The 25604-nt window shown below is 42.7% G+C and overlaps 1 protein-coding gene across 1 annotated transcript; it reads right to left on the bottom strand.

Moving 5' to 3' along the window:
• Nucleotides 1-457: 457 nt before the first annotated feature.
• rbl1 (retinoblastoma-like 1 (p107)) lies at nt 458-24200 on the bottom strand (the record flags this gene model as incomplete). Its single annotated transcript, XM_079579230.1, has 22 exons — nt 23944-24200; nt 17018-17151; nt 16692-16895; nt 15077-15141; nt 14824-14952; nt 13800-13960; nt 13269-13333; nt 13000-13159; nt 12387-12553; nt 11257-11369; nt 11075-11178; nt 8821-8958; nt 8508-8672; nt 8259-8421; nt 7009-7221; nt 4917-5110; nt 4619-4795; nt 3345-3416; nt 3176-3263; nt 2564-2703; nt 758-922; nt 458-652 (listed from the first exon to the last, which is right to left on the bottom strand). Exons 1-22 carry the CDS (start codon nt 24133-24135, stop codon nt 458-460), a joined length of 3204 nt encoding a protein of 1067 aa, XP_079435356.1. The 5' UTR covers nt 24136-24200.
• Between the last annotated feature and the right edge of the window lie 1404 nt (nt 24201-25604).

Consider the following 25604-nt stretch of genomic DNA (forward strand, 5'->3'; position numbering starts at 1 on the left):
TTGTCATGTAGGAAAAAAGGGCCAAAAAATTTGAGAAAAAGAAAATTAAAGAAATGACATGTTGTACTGCAGTTACTTCAGATCAATCCAATGCTACTTGGGCCAATCTGATTCCGGAAGTACATTATCCATTCATTTTTCCCACAGATTTCATGTGTAGGAATAACAGAGGCTGATCAGTTATGTGGCATCTACTGCAGTGACATCATCAACCCCAATATTGATCTGAAACTTTATGAAGCAAAGTTATAAAAGCGTTTTCCCGTATTTTTCCTCATTTAAAAATAGTCTCACTAGTGGCTTCGGTCGTTCTTATAAACTTATCTTTCCATTTTCTTGAAGTCTATGGGGAAAATTAATGGGATTTTTACTTAATAGAACCAGAGCGGGCGTAATTGTTGAGCTCCACACCCGAATACAAAATAAATAGATGGAAAAAGTCACAGTGTTTTGCCTCTCAGTGACTCTGCCTCTCCGACACCACGTCCTGGAGCCGCTTCAGCAGGACGTCGGGGCTGCTGCCGTTCTCCGGACACGCCCTCTTACTGGGGGAGTCGCACGTGGACGACATCATGATCTCGCCGTCCACGTCGAAGGCCCGCTTCCGGCTCACGCAGCCCTGGCGGAGCATGCGGTTGATGTCGGACAGCTCCTGGTGGGCAGAGGGCGGGTTTCGTCAGGACAATGTTTCCCACTACCTCAGCGTTCAGTTTTCACGCCTCACGGTTTGCTAAAGCGAGGATTGGCGAGCGTTTACCTTGGAGGGGCTGCTGTTGATGCGGTAGGTGTAGGAGTTGGGGGACAGGCAGCTGGGGGAGTTCTTGTGAGGGGAGACGTACAGCGAGTGTCTTTGGGACACTCTCCGTGGAGACAGCGGCTGGGCCCGGACCGAGGGGAACGGGGAGAGCGGCAGGGCGCCCGACTGAAACGGAGCAAGAGGCGGGAAAATGTGTTAAATCAGAGTTTCTGCTTTGTGAACATTCAGTCAAACAGGGGAATGAGGGGACATTTTTTCGAGGTTGATCGATATGGATTTTTCTCAAGCCGATGCTGGTGCGCACCACTGATATTTATTTATATATCTTGTCTGTTAGGGAGATCGCCGTGTCGTTGAATAGATAATAATAGTTCTATGGTGGGTCAAAACAGCATTGCTTCTGTGAAAAGATCGGCACTGTAAAAGATCTGTGATTTAAATAAACAGCTCTTGAAGTTCGGAAAAATCAGCTGTCTTAATTCTATGCTTATGGCCTGGTTTCAATTTGTAAAACAGCCCGAGGCACTTCCAGGTCCGTGCTGCCCCTGCGGACAAAACAAACACCCCCCCTGGGCGTCTGAACAGACGTCATGTTTGCTCCGAAAGCTGTGAAGAAGGAGCTCTTTCTAACCTACTCTGGACACCTGTTCTTTTTTCTTACCTGATAATGCCACAGAGAAAAGCGCTACAGGACTTTATGTAACTTTAAAAGTACGGTATTCCACTTGATACTGGTGTTAATCGTGGGCCAGCGCCCTCTAGTGGCGTCAAATTCTATAAATGTTGGGGACGACGTGAGCCCGGCGCCATTCTGTCAATGCGCAGCCGAGGTAAGGTCACGATTGTTGGGGTGTCTGTTTAAGTTTTATTTTTACGTTTAATTATCGTTTGTATGATCGCCGTATGATAGTCGCATTATTAAGGACAATTTTTTGTTATATAATTTCTACATTTTTATTTAATGACTTGTTGAAGGACCACTAACGGTTTATAACGTGTACCCCCCCCCCACTAGCTGCTACGAGTGTTGGTGTCCCAGGTTCAAGGCTGACCAGCCGTTTTGTCTGTTGCACAGATCACTAAAGAACCCTTTTAAAACAACCCCGTCTCCTGGCCGTTACTAACTAACACAACGCAGAGTCATCCACGTTACACTTATTCAACCTCCCTAAAGAAGAGGACACTCGCCAGAAGTTGGAATTTCTCTTTGGGATTCAGCGACTATCAGCCAAAATAGTGCTTTTCTGTGACCGTCTCTTGATGAACCTTCGCCAGAATCAAAGTGGATTAACTTTTATAACCAACGCGATTCCCACAATAAAAACACCCGATGGAGCGGCCAGGACAGAGTCAATTAAAACGTGTGTTAGCTTGTGTGTGTTAGCCATTTATGAAGCTGTGTAGCAGATGTCAACTCCGTATAACTGCATCCTGAAGTAATTTCACTTTTTGCTGTGGTATTTATATTTCTACTACGGTAAAGTTGCATGAGCGGAAAGAGGGGGGGATTTTTTTATCACAAAAATTAGTGCCCCATAGTGGTAGTGGTACAATATATCATTTAAATGCCTATACTTTACTTTGGAGTGGCTAAAATAGCATGATACAGATCCTTTAAAGCCCTGACTGAGTTTAGTGGCATTGGAAAATAACCAAATATCGGCCAATATGTGCACAACTCTCACAAACATACTTTCTTAAGAAAATGTGATGGCTTAATCTTAATCCTGGCTAAGTCTTTGCTTTCATCCAGTTCTATGTCCGGTCACTAAAATGATTCAGTTAAAATATGGACTTGAGCTTTACCTTGTTGTTGTCGTGAGTGGCGTATCGCAGCGCAAAGCTCTTCAGCTTCAGCACAAACACGGCGTTGTAAAACTGGATGAGGTCCGCGCGCTCCTCCTCCGCCGGGCCGTTCTCCGAGCCCTGACTGCTCTTCTCTGTGGCTGCAGATAAAAAACACAAACACAAACACATAGAGCCATTATTTGGAAACACTCAGAGGCAACAGCGGTAATGGCAGTCTCTTCTAGTGCTTGTGGGTGTTATTTATCCAATGTTTGCAAGATCTGACATTAGGTCGTCAAAAAGATAATCGGTGTACAGTTTTAATGCCCAAATACCACATTTTAATGTCCAGAATGCTGAAGAAAAAGAATTAGACAAAATGGGAAACCTTTGAGCAATAAATGTGGTCAATATCAGCCAAAACTGCAGCTGAATTATGTTTTAGGTCACATTTTTGGTGAAAAACAGATTTAATGCCAGTTTGACTCCAATGTAATGCTTTTTAATGACTTTCAATAATGAATATTCATGATAAATCTTAAACCTTTAAACTATCATCTATTTAAAACAATATAGAAAGACATGATCATATTAGTGATAGATGGATGAGTATTATGTGGAGTGTCTTACATTCTCCTCCAGAGGTCGGGTCCACCTCCATGTTTTCATCAGTCACCTGCTCTCGAGTCGTTCGGCGAATCAAAACGCTCCTGTAAACCTGCACAACCCGCCGTACAACATCACAACTTTAGAATCAGACCAAAAACTCAGATTAAACAGCTGAAGGTTTGGTGCTTACGTGGCTGTTGGCCTGAGGTTGGCTTCGGTAACACTTCATGATGTCCTGGAAGGTGTTTGCCTCTTTGGTTACCTATCCAATACAAGAAATATAAGTACAAACAACAATATACGAGAGTAAATTGTGAATATGGGAGCTTTCAAAGCAACTTTATTGTCACACATTTTCCTGTACAAGTACAACCTCAGACATTCATTGGCTTTCAAAATACACCATCAAAAATAAATAAAAACTTTGGATTAATTTGCCAGATATTACATAGACCTGGGGTGGGCAATTCATTCTCATAAGGAGCCACACAAGAAGCCTGAGCTGAGTCGGAGCCGCACCAACAATAGCTCAAACTTATTCTGCAACTTTCTCCTATTGTCCATTACACTAACTTGTATATTTCGAATATCTGGTACTGGTATTTATTTTCTGAAAATATTCACTCATATCAAGCCAAGGACACGCATGTATGTGCATCGTTATTTAGCTTATTCAGCTTCTTATACTCGATCCATCTGACGTTTTTCTTACTCTCAGTGTTAGATCTGGATAAAACGTCAACTCTCTGCCTGCATTATGTTTGAATACATTGTTTATAATATGTCGTCTACATTACAATAAATAAATACGTGTGGGAACGTGACGCTCCACCAATCAAAAGCCTCGTAGTAGATCATGGGACTCCCGAGCATCCTGGGTAATGTAGTTCTAGGACGAAGGCTCGCAGTTAAACTAGATGGATCTCATTCATGCTTTTTTCATCTGCGTCTGACTTTGCGGTCGCTTTAGAACCACAGAGCTGGATTTAGCCCGAGCTGACGTAGTTACGGAGTTAAAGACTTTATTCCAAATCAATACGGTCTCAAAGCAAGGGGCGTTTTACTTCCGGACCGGAGAGGAGGCGGGACTGTGGAGCTCTATACAACTCTATGGGAGAAATACAGTTTTTGCAAGAAATCTCCAAAATGAAAATGAACAAATGTTTTTTCTCATCAGTATCTGACAGTGATTGGATTCACAAAACCGCCACATTATTTGTATATCTGAAAGTCTTTTCTATTGGCCAACATCATGCTCCTGTTTTCGAATATTGCCACATCTTTCGGACGCCTTTCAGAGAAAATAATTGGACATATGTGATGATAGAGGAGACGATGAACTTTGATACAGTATTTGTTTCATGTGGATTCCTCCAGTTGTCAGTTGCTCCACCTCAATTTTAAACAATGGGTTCTTCAGAATGTTATGACGTCGCTTATGTCATTAAAGGACTCTGTTCTTACTTTGGAGATGATGTAGATGCTGCAGAGGAGCAGCTGGTCCAAGTGTCTGTCCTTCATCAGCTCCGTGCAGTGGACCAGGACGTGTTCGAAACAAGTCCAGACCTTCCCCCTGAGCTCCGAGGAGATGTCCAGCTTCACGCTCAGGTCCCGCAGGCGCACGCTGGCCAAGTGGTACACCTGCACGAGCGAGGAACGCAAACAACGAGCTCTTAACTTCTGTCCCAAACTCCCGTATGTTTTCGATGAGGATGTAACATTTGAACAGGGTTAAAAGCTCAAAAAGTCGATCTTCCTTTACCTTCCTGAAGAACAGAGCCAGAGAGCCGGTGCGCCGCGGCCGGCCACTCCCCGTCTGGGCGTCGGAGGAGGCGGGGGCGGGGGCGAGGGTGATCCGGCTCGGGGAGGCCGTGAGCAGGAAGTGGGCGGTGACGGTGTTTGTGGGGTTCACCTGCTGCACTGGGATCAGCGTGATGGTCCGGTCTGAGTTCACGCCTGAAGACGATCGAAACAACAACAAGAGATTAAAAAATGGTGCATAAAAACTAGGGCTGTGGAGCTTTTATTTATTCTGATACTTCAACGGTGCTTGGTTTACGATGAAGTTACTTTTCCTGGTACCTACAGAACATCATCCATCATCTAAAGCAGTGGTTCTTAAATGCTGCGTCGTGGGAACGTTTTCAGTAGTGATGTCCAAAAAAACTCAGCGCTCCGGAGCTTCTATTGCTCTTCCTGAAGCAGATTGCTGTGAAACACTGCGTCGTTGCCTTTTTCAGTAACACCTGGTCACGTGACTCGAAAACTGCTTCATTCTGTGAGTCATGTATCGTGTCTTGAAGCGGGTCGTCTGCTCAGAGCGTCTCACTGAGCTGCCTTTAGCGGCGAGGCGCTAAACAACGGAGGTTTCCTTGTCCATATAGTGATGTAAATCATTAGAGCTAGATAAATAAATGTGCTGTATTTCCCCCATTTCCCATTTAACTGCGTTCATGTGGAGAAAGTAGCTCTGAGCCAGCCAGAATACATTTTATATGTTGTACATTTTCTCATTCTTTACAAAGTCCTGCTTTTGAACATACCGTAAATGCTCTAATACTGGCCTGTATTCCATTAGCGGCAAGGTCTCTTAACAGAGGCCGGGTTCGCGGCTGGCGGAGGCACATTAAAGCCGGTCTCTAAAACAGGCCGGGGCTTTTATTAGAAACTATAGCAGTAGAAATATTACCCATGTTAGGAATTTGTCTCATACTGGTGTAAATGAAAACTCACGTGCAGGAAGTAACAAACTGAACCCGGGCCGAGGGGGACGCTGCGGAGGAGCTGATCCGAGCGTAACTTTGACACAGATTTAGCCACTTTTCAAACCTCCTGTGACGATATTTGGAAACAGGGGGAGAGTTGTGTGACCCTCCAGGGTTTTAATAAAGTCTCCATCGCGTCTTCAAAGCACGTCCAGCTGCTCCGTGTGCAGGTCAGTCCCACGCCTCAAAATAACTCCTCCCATCAGCGCGAGCGTCTCGTCTTCTCTCGGGTCAGTCTCATGATCGATCACAAACACAAACGCTCCGTCTAAACTCGCCTTTACACAAGATAACAACAAATAATCCGGTCCGGTAAAAACGAAACAGAAACCTGCAGTGACATTGATGTCAAAGCTCCGCTAACAGCAACGAAACACTTCCTGTTGTCCCGACAAAATAAAAGGCGTCAATGTTCCAGCCGCTGGGAGAGGGTTTGAAATGTTCATTAATGAACCTAATATTTTAGGTGCAAATGGACACAAATCTCGTTTTTCTTCATTTTCCTGGTCGTCCGTTTTGCTCAAATAGAAATAAAGGCCTGTCTCTAATTGTGGCCTGGTTCCAATAAAGGCCTGGTCCTAGATGCCCTAGAGTAAATAAAGGCCCCGGCCTATATTAGAGCATTTACGGTATACTAAAGCAGGCATGGAGCAGATCAGGCGAGGGAAACGTAAGGAGCGCCATCGACAGCAAATAGTGCCAAAATTAGCTCTGACTGAATGAAGTAAAAAGATCGCACATTGATGTCCTGCCTTTGAGCAGTAAAGCCGCAGGGGACTGAGGCCCCGCCCACTGGAGCTCCGTGAAGCACAGACCGCAGAGAAAATTATTCCTATAGTTGCCAGCAGAAGGAGCCCCAGTCAAGATTTTCAGCAGCTCTATTCGCCTGCATTTCATCGTTACCATTTAATACATTTTCAAATTATAAAACGCAAAATATCAAAGCTGAGGACCCCAAAATAGGGTTTTTATTCTTCTATTCTATTCTTAGAGTATTTCATAGTGTATCTGTATTGTTATTTTATTATTCTTGCTCTAATAAAAAACAAACCAGGTCTAGCTCTCGGCCTCACTCGGGTCCGGTCTTACCTTGCAGGACCATGGTTCCCGGTGAGCTCGGGGTGGCGATCTTGAGCGTACTGGTGGTTCCGAACGTTAGCCTCTTAGCGGGAGACGGCATCACGCTCCCGTTGGCCTTCGCCCCCGACGACGGAGGATCATCGCCGAAGAGACGGCGTTTGGCACTTCCTGCGGCGGGAGAGCTGTATCTGTCGTGCACGGTGAGCGGGGAGGCGGGGACGGCTGGAGAAACAAGTCAGAAGACGCAGTGTAGAATGAGAACACCATAGTTTGGGTATTTTAAGGCGAGACACTTTAGGTGAAAGTATTGATTTTTCACAGTGGTCGAAGTGGAGATTTGTATCTATTTTCCTCCCTTTACATCTTAGTTTTCATGTCAGATATAAAAATAACAAAACTCCCCCGCATGATGTTTATTTTATGATGTTTTGTCTGCGAGGTGGGGGCGACCCGGAAGTAGCTGCTGCGCCGCGTAGAAAGGCCGTCTTTCCCGCGGGTTTTCATTCATAAATATTGACAGATTTTACATCCACGTGTCCTGCTAAGGGGCCCCGTGATGACGCTTTCACCCAAATATGGTGTTTTTCCTCCTACGAGACGCTGGAGCGGAAGAGTCGAAGAACGGGCCGAGCATGCGCACTCGCTACAAAACTTCAGGGCTGGTTTTCTCTGAATGAGAGAAGCCGCACTCGGGCAGAGCCTGAGCCCTTATAGAAGCTCCCACAGACTCCACACTTTACAGGCTGAGACCTGACGATATTTTGAAGGTTTTTTCAGAGGGATTTTTTAATATCTAATTCCTAGCCTGATTTATTCAACTTTGAAACCAAAAACCAGGCGGAATTTGAGTTTTTACAGATTTTTTCACTGATGATTAGTTTATTGAAAAACTAAACAAAATATCCAAAATCCCCTCTGAAAAAATCTTAGTTACTAATATGTCAATAAAATAAAACCATAAAATCTAATCTGGCTCAATTCATTATTTTCATTTCGTTGCCCAAAATATAGGCAATTTTGGCCATTTTAATGCTCAAAATGCCTTATTTTTATGTGAAAACATAAAATGACAGAAAAAGTGCAATACATTTTTTTGTCATATTTATATCTGTGATGTTCAGCAAAAGTTTCAAATTGACATCTCTACATTTATTTTTTTTCCCTATTCACCTGCAGTGTCTCGCCTTAAGTAGTGAAAATACTTTAATGCCACTTGGAATCCAATTTAATGCTTTATAATGACGTTTACTGGCTCTTACTTTTGATGGTGCTGCCGATGGTGGTCCTGAACTCTCTGATCCGTGGGTGGATGATGGGGGACAGAGCCATCATGGGGAGGTGCGTTTGTTGCGGTGTTGGGTTTGAGGCTGTGGACCCCGAGGAGGCGGCGGAGCCATTGTCCAGGCTGGAGGAGAAGTTCACCTGAGAGAACACAACAGATATGTATACAGAAAAAGCTTTGCCTCTTGTGATTTTTTTTCCCTTTGGTTTGAGGATCTGCCCCGTACCTCCTCCACGGTGGGGACCTTGTTGCCTGCAGCTTGTAGCGCGGTCCACAGGGCGGAGTCTGAGCTCCAGGCGCGACTCTCCAGGACCTGCTCCTCGATGGAGTTCAAGTGCTTCACCATGTCCCGGGACAGGCCCTCCTCAGCGCGGATGAACACCTCGATCACCTGCAAAAAGAAGATAAGACTAAAACAGCAGCACGACAGCCTTAAAAGAAGTTGTTGGTGGTCTCTGTTTTCATCCTTGTACTCGTATGGGGATAAAGGTAAACACAACCATCACCATCTTACTATTTACAGGAGTATTTTTAATGACCTTGAAGAAGTAGAAGGGCGGTAGTTTGAAGATGTCGATGATCCAGGGGAAGATCCTGGGCGAACTGTAGGCGAACAGCACCACCTCCAGACAGCAGGCCATCAGCGAGCAGTGGAAGATGTCCTGCTCCAGCAAAACCTGCAAAATACACAACGTTAGATGTTTTATCGTCATGGATGTTAAAGTAATAGGGCTGCACAATTATGGAACAACTATCTAACTGCAATTTTCAAGTATATTTGAGGGTTTAGTGCAGAGGCCGTAAAAAACATGCAGCATCACTTTATAAGGTGCGAGAAGCCAAACAGGAAATGGGGGCAGGCACCAGACGTCCCTTACTGTAATGGATATTACATTGAAAACTCGTTTGCCCCTCTAAGTCATTGTCACTCTAAGTGTACTACACTGTACATCATATTTTCGCCCTATTCTGAATGTAGGAACTGGCTCCAAAAACCCAACCAAATTGCTAGCATGAACAAGCTTCATGCTAACAATGGGGAAGCCACCCACACTTATGCTGCGTCCACACCAAACGCGTTTTGGGCGTTAAAAACGCGCCTCAAGCCCGTCGTTGGACGCTTGCGCTTACTAAAGTCAGACGCTTGTCCCGCGTCAGCTCAGAGTCTGTTCGTAGCCATCTTGGAAGTAGCTGTTGCCTGAAATAAACCTGCTAGATCTCATTGTTGATTGAAAGTCTGCAATAAACCACAAATGTGTGAAGGCGGCTCAGTGTGTGATCGTCATAAAGCTGCTCTAGGTCGTTACGGATTCATTGACGTTATTAGTGCTTAATACTTGTTTTCATGGGAGAAAATCGTAGCTCAATGCCAGCTAACTGAGCTAACAAGCTATGGTTTTCTCCCGGAGCTAATTGTAGATGATGTGAGTAATAAACTACAACATCAGCCAGCCCAGCTCAGTGTGTGATCAATGTTCTTTATTGACTTTATTTGTGCATATTTCTTGTTTTCACGTGAGGACCGGAGGTTTAGCTTAGCATTAGCTTTCTCCGGTGCTAATGCTACAACAGGCATCCTCGAGGCCCAAACACATTCCCAGCGCAGATTCAGCCACTGAAATAAGTTTTCTTGTCGCCGCTTTTAATCCTGGTGTTTAGATAAAGAAACACTGATGTGTCTTTGTTAAAGTCCCAGAGCTGCTGTAGCTCCGGTTCACAATGAAGCTAAACGTTCGTGACTTGTGACTTGTTTACATCTGTGGGGCCGGCGTAGAATCTGCCCCGGTGGCTCAACTACAACGTACGTCACTATGGGGAGAAAGCTCCTGATTGGTCGACGCTCGCGAATTTTGCCAGAGTTCAACATTTCCCAACTCGAGCGTCGGCCGCGCTCGACGCCCTGGAGGCGCGTCAAAAGCTTACCAAAACGCGCCGCACCGGAGGCGCGTGAGGCGCTGCGGGACATCTTGACGCCTCCCGGAGGCGCGTCCTCCATGTATTTTAAATGTAAACCTGACGCTTTGGAGGCGCCGGCCGCGTTTGGTGTGGACGCAGCATTAGTCCGTTGATTTTCTACAGTGTATGGTTTAATGTTTTAAAATAAGGATTCATTTCACAGTGTGTGCACGTTTCAACCTCTTAACTCCCGCCTTAACCGAGTGCATTTTCTATAGTTCAGCTTGACCCAAATCCACAAGGTGCACAGCCAATAGGCCAGGGTACGGCCTCATTTGAAAGAAGCTAAGACCTACAAAACTCATCAAAATGGATCTTTTTCCTCACGTTGTCGTCACTTTTTTGTAACCTTTTTTCTCCATTGCTTTTTTCTTGTTTTTTTTTGTTGCTGTTCTTCATCACTTTTTGGTCATGTTTTTTGTCGCCTTTATGTCACTTTTCTGTTGCTCTTTATTGTTGCATTTTCAGCGCTTTTTGGTCTAATTTTTGTTGCTCTTCTGACACTTTTTTCAAGAGGCTCTGAGCTTTGGGTAAACTGCCCGAAACCTGACGTATCCAAAAATCTGCTGTAATTTTATCGATCCAGCAACTCTTTAGACAGAGATGAGCATGTTTTTTGCTCGTCTTATACAATGAGAAGGTCCGCAGATCAATGGTCAATGCAGTGAAAACTTCAACTGGGCGCATCTAGGAGAGGTTTTCCTGTTCCCCAAACCTTTCATTCAGTGCTTTCTTACAATAAAATGTTACTTTTCAAGGTTGAAATTGAGCAGAATGGAACTTGCAGAAGAAAGTACCATCTTTGGCCTAAATAAAAAAGCTTAATAAAACGTTTACACTCATGTCTTTCCCCTGCAGCCGCTTCGACTCCTGAACCATGACGTTTTCCAGGATCTTGTAGTAAAGGATCTCGGCCAGTTTCAGTCGATTTTCTGCAAAGTCTGAAAAGAACAGTTTTATAGATAAACATTCCACAGGTTTTAGGTTTAGAAACATTGCCCCGTGTGTGTGGGCGGTACCTATGTGTGATCCCGGAGTGTCCTCGGAGTCGTTGGTGTAATGCTCTTTGAAAGTTTGTCCCAAACTTTTGACTCGAGACAAAATGGAGTCTGTGGGGTCTCTGGTGCAGGACCTACAACCACAAGACGACATGAACGACTAGAAACCGGGCACAAAATTGGTTTGCTACTTACGACCATTAAAGGTCCTATATCCTGCAAAATCGACTTTTTGGAGCTTTTAGCCATGTTGTTATGCCATTTCCTTATTAAAAACACCCCCAGAGTGGTTTTTGGCCTCATGCACGCAATTCTCAGCAATCCTCCTGAATCCTGCTCCCAGCTGCTAACCCTATCCAAAAACTGCTCCGCCCTCTCCTGGTGAACGACTGACCTGTTCAGTTGTGTCGTAACAGCGGAACGGAAGTGCTCGGCGTCTAATGTAATGTTTTAATTCTATGCTTATGGCCTGATTTTAATTTGTAAAACAGCTTTTTCATTATTTCTCTGGTAAGAAAGAAATAAAGAAAAAAAAAAGGATGTGCCCGAGGTGCTTCCAGGTCAGCTGGGGCCAAAACAAACGCATCCCCTGAGCGTCTGAACAGACGTCAAGATTTTTCTCCGGGATTCGACAACTCTCACCAAAATATTGTTTTTCTGTGACTGTCACTGATGGATGTTTGGTGAAACTTCGCCAGAATCAAAGTGGATTAACTTTTAAAGCCAACGCGAGTCCCATCATGTAAACAGCGATGGACCAGAGCGGTGAGTTTATCAAAGCGCGCGTTAGCTTGTGTGTTAGCATATTAGCTTGTGTGTGCTAGCCATTTATGAAGCTGTGTTGCAGATGTCAACTCCGTATAACTGCATCGTGAAGTAACTTCACTTCTTGCTGTTTATTTATATTACGGTAAAGTTGTATGTGCGGAGAGAGGGGGCGGAGTTAACTGAATCGAAGCGTTGTGTCTTCCGGGTTTGAAAAATACCTCCAGAAAACACTTATATTTATCACAAAAATGAGTTCTTCATAATGGTAGAGGTACAATATATCATATACATGCCTATACTTAACTTTGGAATGGCTAAAATAGCATGATATAGATCCTTTAAAATCTTCTGTCTAATAAGAAAACACAACAATATGAACCAACTTGAATATCTGCACGAGGTTTTCACTGGGAGACGTCCTCAAACGGGCCACCATACTCTGCAGCCGGCTGACGCTCTGAGTGGCGGACGACACGGGCGTGACCAGCAGCTCCTTCTCTTTCAGATAAGCTCGTCCCGTGAGAGGCGTAGAGGGCGCCAGAGAGCCGGACTGTGGTGCAGAGGAGAGGCGTTACAAACATTACTGACTTTGTGAAATCCGCGCAGTAATCTTCACTTTACTGCGCGGATTTCGAACTACTCCTGGTATTATTACGCCTTACAATATAGTTCCCCCTTTAATCCGCTTAAAAAATCCACATTGTTTAATTTTGTGTAATTATACTTTGTAGTGGAACACTTCACGTAACCATATTTAAATGGGGAAAACGTGGAAGAGCTTGGTAGCTTCTATCTTGACCTGTTTTGGAGCTATAGAGGAGAGAGGGAGAGGCTAAATGCTAACGCCGTCTGTGCTGTGTTTACATGACTGAAGGCACGGGTGAAGATCAGACAGGTCCTAAAGAACTCGTCAAAGCTAAGGTAAGAACATATCTCAGTATGGAAAACCGGTGGCCTATTCCTTTAAAACAAGTCTGAGTGAAGTACCTTTCCCACGTGTTGTTGAAGTTGATTGTGCGACGCTGCGTGGACGGATTCATGCACCACTTTTCTGGGCGTCCCGATCTCCTCGTCAGCGTCCGCCCCGAGAAACACTCGCTCATCGAAGTCCCCCACCGTCAGGACGTACTCCTCGTACTCCCGGTTTAAGGCTTTACTGAAAGACAAAGACAATTCCAGTTTATCCACATCCCCCTCGTGCCTTCATCTTATCCAGAAACGAGAAAGCGTGTCCAGAAATAATGTAGTTATAATGTGTGTCTTACTTGTTATCGATAAAGAAATGAGGGTCCAACAGGTCGGTCAAATAGTCCTCGTTTCCTCTCAGAATCTGAAAGAATTAATAAAAAAACAAAGTCAAGGATGGTTTAATTCGTAGTACACAGTGCACCCAAGTGGTCACAAATAGAAACATTCGATTTATGGTTATTTTTACAACCACTAATGGCAGAAAATACATTATTGAGAGAAAAGAGTTTGAGTCTGTGCAGTTTCTCTTGTATTTCTGACAAACGTATGCAGGAAAATAGTCATTATTGTCCAAGAAGCTCAGATTTAATGCCAGCTTGAAGCCAACAGAATGCTTTAAAGGCATTCAAGGTCTTAATTTAACTACTTTTAATGCTTTAAGAAAAAAAAAAAGAAAAAAAAAAATGGTTTCAATGACTCTAATTTCATTTATACCAGAAATAATCCTGATTATTAGTTTTACAATAAAGAGGCGGCCGGGGCGAAGAAGCACAAGTCACTCTCAGACAACATTCTACAAATATTTTCACGCATTGTCCTGTACCTACCCCTTTCTGGAAGAGCTTCTGGACGTAGGGTTTGAAGTAGTGCTGCTTGATGCCTTTGGCCTCCACCACCAGCCCGTCATGAAGCTCACACAGTCTGTCCAGAACACAGGGAGGCGGCTCGTCCAGGATGGGCCCGTCTAGTCTGTACTGGGGCGGGAGACCTGGGAAAACAGCCACAATATGAGGTTTAGTTATAGTTCCTGCCAGTTTATATTATATTACATTTTGTTCTGTTTTTTTCTCTCTACCGTGACTAGTTAAAGGAATAGGCCAGCGTTTTTACATACTGAGATATGTTCTTACCTTAGCTTAGACGAGTTCTTTAGGACCTGTCTGATCTTCCCCCGTGCCTTCAGTCACGTAAACACAGCGCAGACGGCGTTAGCATTTAGCCTCTCCCTCTCTCCTCTATAGCTCCAAAACTGGTCAAGATAGAAGCTACCAAGCTCTTCCACGTTTTCCCTATTTAAATATGGTTACGTGAAGTGTTCCACTACAAAGTATAATTACACTAAATTAAACAATGTGGATTTTCTAAGTGGATAAAAGGGGGAACTATATTGTAAGGCGTATTAATACCAGGAGTAGTTCGAAATCCGCGCAGTAATCTTCACTTTATTGTGCGGATGCCAAATTACTCCTGGTATTATTACGCCTTACAATATAGTTCCCCCTTTTATCCGCTTAGAAAATCCACATTGTTTAATTTTGTGTAATTATACTTTGTAGTGGAACACGTCACGTAACCATATTTAAATAGGGAAAACGTGGAAGAGCTTGGTAGCTTCTATCTTGACCTGTTTTGGAGCTATAGAGGAGAGAGGCAGAGGCTAAATGCTAACGCCGTCTGCGCTGTGTTTACGTGACTGAAGGCACGGGTGAAGATCAGACAGGTCCTAAAGAACTCGTCAAAGCTAAGGTAAGAACATATCTCAGTATGTAAAAACGGTGGCCTGTTCCTTTAAAGGACACTTTTAGACATGTTGCTATTATTTATTTTGCACATACAACTTAACTCGCTGACCTTTGAACGTGGGGTTGATGAGCTCCTTCCTGTTGGAACAAACCAGGACGTTGCCAAAGATCAGGTCCAAGCAGCAGAGCAGCAGGTGATAGGAGTTCACCAGGTCATCGCCGATCATGCGGAAATTACCTACAAACGCCAAAAACAAAACACCAATTAGGGGGGATAAATATTTCAGGAATAACCAAAGAGAATTAAAAGGGAAAAGAAGAGACAAACATTCAGACGTGAAGGACTGTATAATGTTTCATACCTTTGGTGTAAACAAACAACGTCCAGCAGAACTTGAACACATCGCTGATGTGACAGGGCAGCCGTCTGGAAACATAGAAGGTGCTGAATTAGAAATAAAAGAGCAACTCATGTCAACTTTATACATGCCTTTCAGTCATGTGACTTTTGTTGTTATGGCAGCCATTTTGAATACCGAAGTAGAATAATGCAGTTCTACAACAAGTAACAATATCTCTAAGCAGGATGTAAATAAAAGACTGACAAAACTGACTGACTGTGGTATTCTTATTTACTCATAATCATTGCGTAAGAAGAAAAAAGTTAAAACAGGGCCCCAGAGACGCACGTTTATGTGAAGAAACCAGTGAGTCAGTGTTTAAGCTGCTCAAGCTGCTAGCATGCTACCGGTTAGCATTTAGCTTCAACAGCTCAGCTCTGACCTCTCCAAGAGAAAGACCTGAACCACACTCCAAACCCCCAGCTACAACATGTGACAGAGGTCAGAGCTGAGCTGTTACTGTTGTATTTTCTCAGTGTTCATTGATGTGAACCATTGACAGTTGGTTGACAGTTGCTAACCGGTAGCATGCTAACGTCTTGAGAAGCTTAAACACTGACTCAGACTGAGACTCTAAACTGTAAAAATCACAGAGAAAGGTTTTCCGTTTCTCTTTGATGTGTTAATTTAGTCTGAGGAGTGAAGCAGATCTTGAGTAAATCCTGCTGTAGCTCGACAGACTGAGCTGCTACATCTGTGCCATATTTGCTGTTTTCTTCACATAAACGTGCGGCAGTGTTTAACTGTTATCTTGAGCAATGATTACAAGTACATAAAAATGCCACTGTCAATCAGTTGTCTTTCCTTTTCATCCTGAGTATAGATATTGTTACATGTTATAGTACTGCATAATGCTACTTCGATATTCAAAATGGCCGTCAGAACTATGCGTGATGTCACTGGAAACACGTACTGATGTGTGAGGCTCATATTAAAGCCCTGACTGAGCTCCTTCCAGCGCAAAAAACATTTTTAAATACATTTTATGTCTTTTTTTTCTCATTTGTCACATTTTTTTTGTCTTTTTTTAAATACATTTTTTCGTCAATTTTTTTGTAATTTTTTTTGTCACATTTTTATCATATTTTTGTCATTTTTGTCACATTTTTGTCAATTTTTTTTAGCACATTTTTGTCATTTTTTCGTAATTTTTTGGTCCATTTTTTAATCACATTTTTGTCATTTTTTGGTCATTTCTTCTCAATTTTTTGACATTTTTGCCACTTTTTCATAAATTTTTCGTCACTTTTTTTGTCACATTTCCCCCCACATTTTTTGTCTTTTTTAAAATACATTTTTTGTCATTTTTTTAAATACATTTTTTGTCATTTTTTCATCACTTTTTTGTCACATCTACATCATTGTTTTCATCTCAGTTCTGTTGCAATTTTCTCATCTTTTTTCCAGAAGCTTTTGGACTGGGGTAAAGCCAAACTAGAGAAAATGTGCTTGGTTCAGGTGGGAGTTAAGGGGTTAATCCACCCTGATGTTTTATCTCTATTGTTCAATTTCATACAATTTGACCAGTTTTTAGCCTAATCTGCTCCACACTGCGCCCCCTCCGTCAGTGCCTCACCGGTGCTTCCTGCTGCGTGGCTGCCGCGGCGGCTCGGCTCCCTGCGGGTTCTGAAACATGTCCATAAAAATGGGCTCGAACTTCCTGAAGATCACGGTGGAGACCTCAAAGTTCCTCTCCAGGCGGTCCATCCTCAGCCGGAAGTCCTGGGAGAGGTTCGACATGTCCGCCCACTTCTTCATCTTCGAGAAAAACTGGATCAGGCTGAAGAGAAAGAGGGAGGGAGGAGAGGCTTTACAATGGAGGCTTTTTATCAATCGGCTTGTTTGATCGGGATGTTGTTGTTGTGATAAAGCTCTCTTCTTGTTGTCTGAATAGAGACGCACCTGAGTTTGGAGGAGCGCAGGATCCTGGTCAGAGACACGCAGTTTCCCTCCATCAGGCCTTTACCGACGGTGGGAACGGAGCCTTTCCTGCAGGCAGCGTACAGAGAGCAGGCCAGCCAGTGGACCACCTCCCCCTGGAAAGACAACAAATATTCTGAGAACTGGTACGAGAATGGTCTGTATCTTTTCTACACTTTTCCCTCAGCTTCTTGCTTTCGGAGATGGCTGCCCTTTCTGTGATATAAAAATACAGTAACGTTTGCAACAGGGTGGATTCTAGGGCTGTGTTGATCATCAAATGCAACTTGAAATCATGCCTGAAACGATCGCATGTTGTAGCTGCATCTTGGAGCTGTTAAATCCACCAAGAAAGTGAATGGTCGGGCTGTCACAAAAAGTACTACCGTAAATGCTCTAATATAGGCCCGGGCCTTTATTTACTCAAGGGCATCTCGGACCAGGCCTTTATTGGAACCAGGCCACAGTTAGAGACAGGCCTTTATTTCTATTTGAGCAAAACGGACGACCAGGAAAATGAAGAAAAACGAGATTTGTGTCCATTTGCACCTAAAATATTAGGTTCATTTATTAATGAACATTTCAAACCCTCTCCCAGCGGCTGGAACATTGACGCCTTTTATTTTGTCGGGACAACAGGAAGTGTTTCGTTGCTGTTAGCGGAGCTTTGACATCAGTGTCACTGCAGGTTTCTGTTTCGTTTTTACCGCGGACCGGATTATTTGTTGTTATCTTGTGTAAAAGGCGAGTTTAGACGGAGCGTTTGTGTTTGTGATCGATCATGAGACTGACCCGAGAGAAGACGAGACGCTCGCGCTGATGGGAGGAGTTATTTTGAGGCGTGGGACTGACCTGCACACGGAGCAGCTGGACGTGCTTTGAAGACGCGATGGTGACTTTATTAAAACCCTGGAGGGTCACACAACTCTCCCCCCGTTTCCAAATATCGTCACAGGAGGTTTGAAAAGTGGCTAAATGTGTGTCAAAGTTACGCTCGGATCAGCTCCTCCGCAGCGTCCCCCCTCGGCCCGGGTTCCCGTTTGTTACTTCCTGCACGTGAGTTTTCATTTACACCAGTATGAGACAAATTCCAAACATGGGAATATTTCTATGCTATAGTTTCTAATAAAAGCCCCGGCCTGTTTTAGAGACCGGCTTTAATTTGCCTCCGCCAGCCGCGAACCCGGCCTCTGTTAGAGACCCGGCCGCTAATGGAATACAGGCCAGTATTAGAGAATTTACGGTAAGTTAATACGCACTTATTCTGAGATTTCCTGTCTTTTTTTTTTTAAACATAATTCAGTGGCATCAATTAGTCAACATTAATATAATTTAGCCTCAATACATCAAAGTTTAGACTTTCTTATAATTATTTGTACATGTTCATAAATGTTCTTAGTGGGGACCATGCTTATATTATCCAGGGCATAGATAAATTTCCTAAAGCATTTTACAAGGTGATACTTTGTGAGAAGCGTTTGAGAAACAATGTCCGAAGCAACAGTGAAACGTGTTCCTGCAGTTTTTGACAGAAAAGATCTATTTATAGAAGTTACAGAAGTTGACAAACTACACGGTCGCGATGATTCACCCTTATATTCTGACACAAGGTTAATTTAAAAGATCAAAATTCGATGCACTCTTTTCTACTTTGAAAGAGCAGGAAACGGAGACGTCTCTTGACAAAACTACAATGTTATTAAGTGCGGGTCGGTCTGTTCTTATCTGTGACGCAATTGTTCGTGTTGACGACGTCTGACTCACAGAAACAAGTGAGGACGTGTCAGGCCGTGTTCGGAGAGGATGAAAACTGAACATTTCAACAACTAAACGGACAATAGCATTAAAACAGTGTCTTATGTACAGAAAGATGAATGAAAATGTGTCTATCAATGAAACACACTTCATGTTTTTGTCATTTATCTATCGATCTAATCACAAAAAACATCCAATATAAATATAAATAAATATTTTGCTTATGAAAAAGGTTTGTGTTTGTATCAGTTTAACTGTTTAACCCCCTCCTAAACTGAGCACATTTTCTCCAGTTTGGCTTCACCCGAATCTAAAAACTTCTTGAAAAAGGTGGATGGAAAACATGGGTGAAAATGTAACAAAAGAGGAGCAAAAACGTGACGAAAAAGCGATGACACAGTGACAAAAATGTGTGACAAAAACGCAACAAGAAAGCAAAAATGAGCAACAGAAAAGTGCCAAAAATGTGAGGAAAAAAGTGCCAAAAAGCAAGAAAAAAAATGACAAAAAGGTGATGAAAACCCAACAAAAAAGCGATGGAAAAAAAGGGTTAAAAAAGCAAGGGAAAATATCAATTTAGATAAGTTTTGTAGGACTTGGCTTTCAAATGGCCTATAGGCTGTAATCTGACCAGGAGAAAATTAGGGCTGAAACAACTAATCGATTAATCGACAACTAATCGATTACTGAAATAGTTGTCAACTATTCCAGTAATCGATTAATCGTTTTCTAGTAAACACAGACTAAAATTGAGCAAAAAAAGACATGACAATTATGTATTTTGGATGAAAACCTACTTTGTTTTTAAAGTTAGGGTCTGTAGTGTTTTGTACATCTTAAATTTCATAAATATCTGTCTTTGTCTCGTCCAATCAGAAGCAGAATTAGCACAAAGAGCCTCCTACAAACGTTTACTTTAAGTTTACTCCATCCACGTGTCCTCAAGTGGCGTCACTTTAGCTTATGTGATAAAAAAGTTGAAAAAAAATACTATTTCCACGCACCTTTCACAGCCAAGCGATTAATCGATTAATCGTAAAAATAATCGGTCCATTAATCGATTACCAAAATAATCGGTAGTTGCAGCCCTAGAGAAAATACATCTGGTTAACCTGTTCAGGACCACAGCTGGCATTGTTGGGGTCATGTTTTTTTGCCAACAATGTCCCAGACGCCATGAGTGACAGTAACATGACACTAAATACAAGAGCTCTTTGTTTTCAGTAACGAGGCTGAGCTCATTGCTCTTCAGTCACAGACCGACTGGTGTAGAAGGAAGTCCTGGAGAACTTTATACGTGTGCTGTGGGGTGGAATTCTGAATCTAAAATATCAAGCAACAAATTAAATATAGGAAAAATAAATTATGAGATTTTTTTCTTTTTTTAAATCATTGAGGCATAAAAAGGTTCATCAGTCCTGCTGCACCACGACCCAGGAACTGAGACACGCGTGACTCTAAAGCAGATGCACGTTTTTCATGGTAATTAATCTGAGCAATAAGAAAAACTATTTTAGAATAGGGCTGCAACTGACGATTATTTTGGCAATCGATTATTCTACCGATTATTTTTACGATTACTCGATTAATCGCTTGGCTGTAAAAACTGCATGGAAATTGTATTTTTTTCAACTTTTTTATCACATAAGCTAAAGTGGCGCCGCTTAAGGACACGTGGATGGAGTAAACTTAAAGTAAACGTTTGTAGGAGGCTCTTTGTGCTAATTCTGCTTTCTGATTGGACGAGACAAAGACAGATATTTATGAAATTTACAATGTACAAAACACTGCAGACCCTACCTTTAAAAACAAAGTAGGTTTTCAGCCAAAATACATAATTGTCATGTCTTTTTTGCTCTATTTTAGTCTGTGTTTGCTAGAAAACGATTAATCGATTACTGAAATAGTTGACATTGACAACTATTTTAGTAATCGATTAGTTGTCGATTAATCAATTAGTTGTTTCAGCCCTATTTTAGAAAGTGAATTACTCTTATATAGCATCTTTCCATTTCCTTTCACTGTATGAACTCTGAAGTCTCAGTAGTGATTCTTACATCCAGCAGAAGTATGAAAGTTCGGTCTGAAGCAGAATCTCCATGACTTCCTTCTTCACCTGTCGGTCTCTGATAGACTGAGGTGCAATGAGGCCTCAGCCTTTTTACAGAAAACAAAGAGCGGGTCGTATTTAGAGTCATGTTTCTGTCACTCATGGTGTCGGACTGAAGTGTAACTGAATAATTAGCACAATAATGGCTGGAATAGTCCCTGATTAGAGGTTAAAGTGCACCTTATCTACATAAATAATAGGGGTGTAACGGTACGCTAAAATTGTATTCGGTTCGGTTCACGGTTTTGGAGGGTTCGGTTCGGTTAATTTTCGGTACAAATAAATAAGAACTAACAAAATTTTTCTTTTGAAAAGCTGCCAATACACAATAGAATTCTTGCATAAAATAAATAAAAGTGACCCATTTGGGTGATATTTTAAATAAATTGCACTCTTATAATGAGAGTTACTGTAACTCATGAGAACCATGTGGATTCAACTCAACAAAAAGGCCACAGTGAACGGCTTTTTACTCTCGTCTACTCGCCAAACTACTGTCCTGATACTCTAGACTCACCAGACACAGTAAGAAGAGGGTTTAAATGAGAGTGAGGCCCAGAGCTGCAGCCCAGAGTCTGCGCAGAGAAAACATGAGAGCTGCGCCCGGGACACAGGTGACATGATGCAACCGTGGAGGAGCCGCGCATGAGGCGAAGCACCGGGAGACAGACGGCCGAGCGGGACACGAGCGGAGAAGCACTCGCGCTTTGGAAGAGACAGGGGGAAGGTGGTCAGTCTCTCCTGCTCATTCACTTGCAGACTACTCCGTTTTGGTGTTATATGTGGCGAAGTAGGCGGAGGAAGCTGGAAGAGCCTGTCCCCGTAACAACGCGTTGATTAATCAGTGAAGCAACACTACGCACCTTGCGTAGTTTGTGTATAGGAAGAAACGGCTCTGAGCGCTGGCATAACTTTTTGGCTGAAGTGCGGACGTGATGGGATATTGTAGCGAGGCTCAAGACTTTTAATCAAATACTTAAAGCCAGCGCCTTCAACGACTGTAGTTTCTCTCGGCTACTCATGCAGCTTCAATGTACGTCACTCAACAGCGTCCGTGCGGAAACTCGCGTAGGAACTTTGTTCCGCGGCGCTTAATATGACGCTAATAATAAATTTACATTATTTAATGAAAATAATACACCGAAACGGTACGCAAGTGGACCGAACCGAACAGGCCGAACCGAACGGTTCAATACATCCCCGTGAACCGTTACACCCCTAATAAATAAGAACGTGTTTTTCACCCAACAGATTGCTGAGTATATTATGTTACCACTTGGACATAGGGCTGCTCGATTATTGAAAAAATAATAATCACAATTATTTTTGTCATAATTGAAATCATGATTATTCAAACGATTATTTGTTGCCTTTAAAGCAGTACTAAGTAACTCTTCCCCCTAGAGGCCATAAGCGCAACTGCAGGTGTAGTAGCAAGTTACGATTTTTTAACGTATTAATTGTCTTGGAGAGTAAATACTACGCTGACAGGGTTACTGTGCATCCAATTATACAATGGAAATATTTTTTTTTCACTCAAACCTGGCTGTAAATACTGTTTAAAGTGACGTTAGCCCGCAGTTAGCTTTGCCCGTTAGCATGTTAGCTTCTTCTTCGTGACACCATTAGTGTGTATTGGTGACTCCGCACCGGTGGCAGTGAAGTTGCAAACATGGTTTTCTGGCCAGAGACACCAGGGGGAGATGAAAGACCCTCCAATCATCCCATAAACACTTGTATTACCCCCACAGGGACTACGAAAATAATTTATTAAAGTAAACACGTTACTTAGTACTGCTTTAAAAAATAGTCTATCTTTATTTTATTTATTTATTAAACAAAACACTATGATGATATTTTATGTTTTCTGGACCGTCATAAAAGTACAAATGATTTCAAGTACGCCTTGATTAAAGAGAGGTCCCTGTTTCACACCTGCGCAAGTAAACTGAGCAGCGCGGCCTGATGACATCATCACACAGCGCTGTTTGTTTTTATGTCAGACAAAAGCATGAGCCGTGGCACATGAAAAGCGAAGGGAAAATAATCCCAGCGCCATGAAATAACGCAAGTCTGCTTTGCAAAAAAATAAATAAATAAATAAATTGTAATCGATTTTTTGCGATTATGCTAATTTTGTAATTGTTTACTGTTGTAATCGAAATCGTAATCGAATTTCGCTTAACTGCACAGCCCTACTTGGACACTAAAAATCATAACCTTTGTTAAAGCCGCACCGCGTAGAATTTTACCCAAAAAATAAAATTTAAATACAAGCTTCTATTTTATGACAGATATTTTCAGCATTGAAAAATATCTCAAACAAACATGTGATTTTGCTGTGAGCGGCTCAGCTCTCCTAACACATGACATAACTTTACCGGGAGTGGGTACGTCTCCCGCTCGTTTCCATGGAGATGTGACTAAAGTCAGCAGGATTTGAGATTTACACAGGTCTGGTCCTCATCCAAATCCATTCTTTGATCACCCACTGCAGAAATAGCATTTTCTGTGTCGAGCTGATCGTTATAAAAATGTTTTGTACTGATGGCAACAGTATAGTCCAAAATGTTACGCAGTGTGCCTTTAACTTACTATCCATTAAAGTCTGGCGTAATTCTAATATAGAACAAATATAAAGGTCAACAAAGTTCTGATGCCTTTGCAAATCCAGTTATCCGGTTTATAATATGTTTGGCGAGTTGAATCTGGACGTCGCTTGTTTTGACAACCCCGACTCGCGTGTCACGTGCGCATAAAACTACACGTTAACAAAACGTCCAAAATGTTCAGAGAAAGGAGTTCAGATGGAAACACATCTGAAAAGCTGGTACTTCTACATATTTTATAACTCTAAGAAGCTTCATAAAGGTCCAGACTCAAGCCCATCGTTTTGTTGTGTGTGTGAAAGGGAATCTCTGAACAAGCAGCTGATGATGTTGGGACGTCCCTCTCTCGGATCTTGCATTTGCTCTTAAAAATCTGATTTATTTCCCTAACACGTGCAGAAATGAGAGCGGGTGCGGTGTTTGTATGTCCGTACCTCCAGCGTGTACGTATTCCAGATGGTCGAGAAGTTCTCCATGGCCTCGGTCGCCGTCTGTTCGTCCAGGTTTAACTCTTGACAGAGCGCCTCCAAACTGCTCCGGGCCGAGCTCTCCTCCATCCTCCCGCAGTCCGAATCCGACGACTCCTCTCCCCGCATCCGTGCCCCGTCGCCTCCGCCGACTTTCATCAACTTTGAAATCCCCCCGATGTGATAAAAACCCCCGAAAAGAGGCGAACCGAGCGGCCAAAACACACGGGACCCCCTCACGCCAGCGGTATAACAACAACACTGCGTGCACTTCCGCCTACACTACCCACAATGCAGCGCTTTGGCGCGAAAACCGAAGAGCGTCGGCCAATCACGGGCGCCGCTTGCCCCGCTCACTCCTCCCCCTCGTGGGCTCCGGTTCTTCTTCGATTGTTTTTCCCATAAATGCGGTCTCCACAGCGCCCTCTGCTGGATACTGCGGCTAACTACAGTATTACAGACCACGTGGAGAAGAAAAAGTAGACTTACAGGGAGTCTCCAGCTCGTCTCCATGGAGATGTTGACAAAAGGCAGCCAAATATGAGATTTACCATTCTTTGCAACTATTCTTAGCATAGAAATATAGATAGAGTCCAAAATGTTTTACAGAATGGCCACATTTTTGTACTGTTAGCTCTTTTGTTTAAGGCAGTAGTTCCCAAAGTGGGGTCCGGGGGAAATAATTGATTTTGAAAGAAAAAATAAATGTATTTGCAAAAAACAGTATTTATGTATATGTAATTTTAGCAGTAAAATAAAAAGAAATTACTTAAATTATTGTAAATTATAATTATTGGGGGCCTGATACTATTTCTTATCAATAAAGTTCGGGAATGTGCTAAGCAGCAAAAGATACAGACGGCTTCTCTGGAATCGCCCATATATGGTCATTTTTGAAAACAGTTAAGGGGGAAAACAACTTTGAGAAAAATCTAAACTTTCTCTAATTATTCAAAAACTACTGTAACAAATGCTAAATTATGAATATAGTTTCTACTAAATAAAGATACAAAGACATGGAGAGGAGCAAAGTGGTTCAACAGCCCATAAATACATGAATAACGGAGAATGCTAACTTCATGCTACATGTTAGCATCGGGCTAATGCTAACGGTTAGCTAGAGCTTGCTACAACTGCCGTTATTTCACTTCTTGCTGCACAATCTGCTGTGAGAAAATATCCACGTGGGCCCGATTTACACTTGACTTTATTTATGTGATAAATAAGTTCATATTCCACCAGAAAATGGCAAAAAAGAGGGAAAATTGTGTTTCCCTAAAGATTCTATTTTCCCCCTCGGCGAAGCCACGTCCCCTTCTATGACGAGATGCCGTCTGTATCTATCGTAAACTAATGGAGATTTTAAAAGTTAAAATACTGGAGTTATTGTTCACATTAAAATACTTGGGCACCACAGTGAGTTCTATGTATTTACCAGCTGTACCTCAGCAGATAACGGTGGAGCAGAGACAGACTTGAATGGTAAAACAAGCGCTACGTTTCGAGTTCATGTCTCCGGGTCCCGCACCGATGGTAAATAAACTTCTCCTGCATAAGACATCCAGACTCCTGCCTGTTCTTCATCAATCCTCTTGGACGCCATTGTTCAATCTCTGACCAAAGAATAA

The sequence above is a fragment of the Gobius niger genome (assembly GCF_951799975.1).
Source record: "Gobius niger genome assembly, chromosome: 20".
NCBI classification, from domain to species: domain Eukaryota; kingdom Metazoa; phylum Chordata; class Actinopteri; order Gobiiformes; family Gobiidae; genus Gobius; species Gobius niger.